The 4,931-nt window shown below is 38.2% G+C and overlaps 1 protein-coding gene across 1 annotated transcript; it reads right to left on the bottom strand.

Moving 5' to 3' along the window:
* Positions 1 to 3,558: 3,558 nt before the first annotated feature.
* Positions 3,559 to 4,922, bottom strand: LOC116167421 (2-acylglycerol O-acyltransferase 2-like). Its single transcript, XM_031482784.1, has 2 exons — positions 4,002 to 4,922; positions 3,559 to 3,952 (listed from the first exon to the last, which is right to left on the bottom strand). Exons 1-2 carry the CDS (start codon positions 4,849 to 4,851, stop codon positions 3,795 to 3,797), a joined length of 1,008 nt encoding a protein of 335 aa, XP_031338644.1. The 5' UTR covers positions 4,852 to 4,922; the 3' UTR covers positions 3,559 to 3,794.
* Between the last annotated feature and the right edge of the window lie 9 nt (positions 4,923 to 4,931).

Raw genomic sequence — 4,931 nt, 5'->3', positions numbered from 1 at the left:
CGCAAAACGCTGCTAGATACCGGGTCGTCTCCACAAATATACGGTGTACTCTAATAGCTAATATCTAAGAATACGGAAGCCAAAGCAACAACATTAAAAGTTATTTATTATACAAGACGAGGTGGTTTAGTTTCTTTTCATCGTGGTGTATAATACAAAGCTTTATTTTATAGATAGAAGCCATATAAATCATGGTAGACCTTTTGAAAATTCTTAATTTAATTTGGACGTCAAAAATAACAAGCTTAGGTTTTGTCGTCGCGATCGTTTCGCTAGAAACAGTATTATATTATGTTCTGAACTTCACTTCATCTCATGCTCCGCGTCCCATTTGGAATTAGAATGACTGAATGCCCAATCATATGTTTCACTTCATCTACCCTTGCGGTTAAGGTGATCACTTTATCTAACCTTACGATTAAAGAGAAACTTGGTCTACTCATTCAAACCTATTAAAGTGTCAATTTTACATTTTTTACCTATGTCTACTTCTTAATAAATACAACTTTATACACATACACTGTATAACTATTCAAAATGGGAGAAATTGGATGATGGGGATAGAAAAGCTTTTCGTTTTCTTTGGAAAACAAATTATTTCGACACTCACGTAATGTTGGGTTTCCTTAATCTGAAACGTCCCCTGATGTTCGATTTGAACTTGGAAGAAGCTTAAACTATCCAATAGAAGAAGGTGGATAGATCTTCCCAAACAAACATGATAGCTCAAATTGATATGATAATCAAAGGCAATTGGTATTGATGGGATTGGGATTAATCTGATTAACTGGTGTATTCCGTATCTGCTTCCAGTAATTACGCATATAATTAATTTTTGTATTACGCATTCCACTTTCCCAAAATGTTGGAAGCAGACACGAATAATTCCGTTGCCTAAAATTTCAAACCCCACTTTACTTAAAGACCTGCGCCCGATTAGTATATTGCCTACCTTATCTAAAGTTATGGAGAGAGTAATTGCTCTGCAACTTTCGTCGCATTTGTGTTTCAATAAAATTATTCCCAACGTACAGTCAGGCTTTAAAGTTGGTCACAGTTGCAATACAGCCTTGCTAAAAATAGTGGACGACATAATGATTGCTTCAGATAAGGGACACTTGACTACTCTGGTGTTGTTAGATTTTACGAAGGCTTTCGACACAATTAACCACAAACTGCTCGTTTCTATCTTACATTACTCGGGACTATCATATGCAGCCAGGAAGTTTATGATTAGTTATTTGGAAGATAGAGTCCAAGCGGTGTCGACTGCAGGTATTATGTCTAAATTTCTTCACACTAGTTGCGGTGTACCGCAAGGCTCCGTATTGGGTCCAATCTTGTTCAACATCTATATTTCTACGTTTCCTCTTGCACTAAAGCATTGTACTTCTCATTTCTATGCGGATGATATGCAGTTATACTACTCTTTTGACCCATCGGAAATACAGTTAGCATGCCATAGAATTAATGAAGATCTAACGCGTATTGCAAATGTTTCGAAGGATCATGGGCTTTGGAGTCAGGAAATTTGAACCAATTAGTCACAAATTAAAGGAATTAAAATGGCTTAATATGAAAAATCGGAGGTTTTTGCATGCTGCCACGGTATTCCATAATATTATAATCAACAGGTCGCCATCTTATCTGTATGAAAAGATCACCTTTAGGACGGATGTCCATAATCTGAATTTAAGGTTTAAGGGGCTATTAACACCGCCAACACATGTTACTCAATTTCTTAAACGTTCCTTTTCTTATTGCATTGCAAATATTTACAATAACTACCCGAAAATCTTAAAAAACTTTCTTTAATTTCATTGAAGTGTAAGCTACGGAAATTCCTGCTTGAAAATCAGTCACGTGCCTAAACTAGAATATTTTTTGTTTGTTTGTTACATTTTTGTTGTCTAGTTCACATTCATACTTTTTTTTTATTTTAATTTAGTAATTCTAATTAGTTTTCATACCAAATAGAATATGTCTATACTAGGTATCGGAATAATTTCTAGGGTTAAGTGTAAGAACAGGCAGCGGTTTTTTCTGCTGCACTGAACTTCGCCCTTGCTTGGAAGTCCTTTGGTTATTTTTTTCTATTTCCTCAAATAAAGGCAATTTATTATTATTATTATACAGTCCAGTCGACAGGCTGGAAAAAGTGGAGTTACGTGGAAAAAGGCCGGAGGTCAATGAAACTTTTGGAAGTTGTTCAGGGATGGTTATGGACATTTTCTCGAGGAATCTTTGCAAAAAGAGGATGGGGTGGGGGGCGCGGACTGCATAATGTTTGACTTTCTTCCGGTTTCTTCTCAATAACCTTTTTCCTTTGCGTTCTACGGCAATGGCATTCTTATGCTTTTCTGTAGAGCGTTAAATTTCCAACAATTTTGATTCATGTCTGTAGTCAATTCGTCACCCAAAAAAACTTCATTTTTAACATTTCGTAAAAAAATGCAGCATTCTCATATCTTCTGGTATATAATTATGATGAGATGTTGTAATTATGGTTTCTGGTTACAAACACCAACTTTTAACCTTCTCACTCTCGCTTACTCTCCCCTTCATCCAACCCCAATTTAAAAAAAACAATTTTCTGGGAATTTTCGGTGGCGTTTTCGCAAGAGCGCTTGCACATTGCTGAGAACCGGAAACCTACTTTCTTGCAGCTGCAAGTTCCGGTGCTACAGCCTTTGCTGCACCTACGGGAAACAATCTGGAGAATGGCATCCGGCGCAGCAAGGGAGATGTTCATTGCCTATTGCCTAACTATACCCGTCCTTGCTGGTAAGTACTTTGCAGCGACCCTTATTTGTGGTAGGCGGACTGATTGCATTTTAGCATTAATCACAGATCGTGTGAATAATCGGTACCGTAGGTCGTCGAAATTATCATTGTCAATGATGCCTCCATAAACTGCAACCAGGAACTTTTCTGCGGCCGAGGAAGTATAAGCGTATGGTACGGAATCACTGCTGCAGAGGGTGAGGTATTTTTTGTAGTCTTTGTAGACGCACCTAATTTTTTGCAGTAGGGCAGGGGAAAAATTATTGAGGAAACACCGGAAGAAGGTCAAAAATTTGGCATTTACCCCTCCCTTTCATCTTTTCGCATAGGATCCTCGAGTTCCAAAACTTGAGTAAATGTTAACTAACCATCCCTGAACAACATACAAAAGTTTCATTAGGATTCGACCCTTTTCTAACTGAAACTACTTATCGACTGAAATTGTAGGCCATTTTCAGGAGAAGATGAGAGTGTAAATTGCAGTTTAATTATTTTCGGTCACTAGATAGGTATAAGAAAAACTGAATTTTTATCTTTAACCTGTGGTGGATTACATACAATGCGATTAAATATGAGTTGCTGTCGAGTCACCTTTGGAACTTTTGTTTACATAGGAAATCGTATTTAACTTGAACTTCCAAAGGCGACTCGACAGCAACTCATTTTTGATCACCCGTTACCCTGCCCGTTACTATAACTTTAACAGTTTAACTTTTCAATTCAGTGATCCGGTTTACTTCGTATCATAGAGGTACTACTACTATTATACTACCATTGCTACATTGTAGTGTAATATTTCTGCAACGGATGTTTGTTCTATGTGGCTTACGCTACAATATAAATATCATTCGATAAGTGAGACATACAATAAAAGAAGAAAACATGAATATTAACAATAATGAAATGGTATTGCCCTATCAGAACAGGTCAAATACGACAACTTAATCTGCTAATTTGTTTGGTGCCATTTGCAATACTACTACGGTAACGATATAAATTACAATAGTTACTTATAAAATAACTAATTTGACGTTGTCTGCATCATCCACATATTTGTGTTTGTGCTGCTCAAAAAATTCGACCAAATGGTCCACAAACTTCTGATGAACGATCGAGATTTCTTCGGGCGACGGATTATCAATTTTTTGTACATCAAGCGGAGGTCCGACTATAAATATCTGTTACTTTCTCTTAAACACATTAATGCGAATACTCACCGACTGTAGTAACCGGTTTTTGCTTTGGAAGAATTCCAAACGAATTTTGAAAGATCCCCCGTCCCTTTGGTATGATTGGCGCGTATCCCATACGTTTCTTTGCCCATTCTTGAAACGCGCGCATTTTTGAACCTATCGGATTTGGGAGTTGATCAAGTAGATCTGGTTCGCCAAAGGAAAGGACGGGTACAAGAGGGCTGCCCGTTTCTAAAGCAAGTTTTACAAATCCCTTTCTGTTTTTGAGCACCAGCGTGTATTGGCCCGGCTTACTATGCATGGCTTCTGACGCACCGCCAACTGAAATGATCACTACATTTCCACCCTCTTTCTTGTTCAGCATCCATCTTATGGATTCAGCACTTGAACTGCACATTCCCATTGCAAGCATGAACTCTCTATAGAACGGACATAGGAAATTGATTTTTAAAGTAATCCCAAACGGAGTAAAGTTAGGAAAATGATTCTTGAAACCATCCGACTCGCATGCAAATGCAAGAAACGCAGATAGTGGGTATACTCCGTGAGGAAACGAGCACATCATGTAGTTTCTGGTAGGATCCAATTCAACATTGTCGTCTTTCTCGAACGACACGGGAAAGTACCTCCTTGCATACGTCCACCAAGGCAAAGAGCGCACCCACCTCAGCCTTCTACCTCCCCTTTCACATGTATTTAAATCGTACAAATATATCCACGCAATGTACAATATGACATAATAACGGTAACTGGAATACACAAGCAAATAGCCAGCGACAAAGAAACCTACCAGCGGCCCGAACGCGAGAGTTAGAGCTAAGCAGGCCACTGCTAGAAATTCTAATTTGCGTTTGATGAAGGTACCGACACTCATTTTGCTAAATATTGCAGACGGGAATTAATGCAACACGCGCGACTAGTTTCACCATTCTAAAATACTTATGAACGTTGATC

This window comes from Photinus pyralis, unplaced genomic scaffold, assembly GCF_008802855.1.
Source record: "Photinus pyralis isolate 1611_PpyrPB1 unplaced genomic scaffold, Ppyr1.3 Ppyr1.4_LG3b, whole genome shotgun sequence".
NCBI classification, from domain to species: domain Eukaryota; kingdom Metazoa; phylum Arthropoda; class Insecta; order Coleoptera; family Lampyridae; genus Photinus; species Photinus pyralis.
The sequence above is the reverse complement of the archived record's forward strand: the minus strand, read 5'-3'. Positions and strand labels throughout refer to the sequence as shown.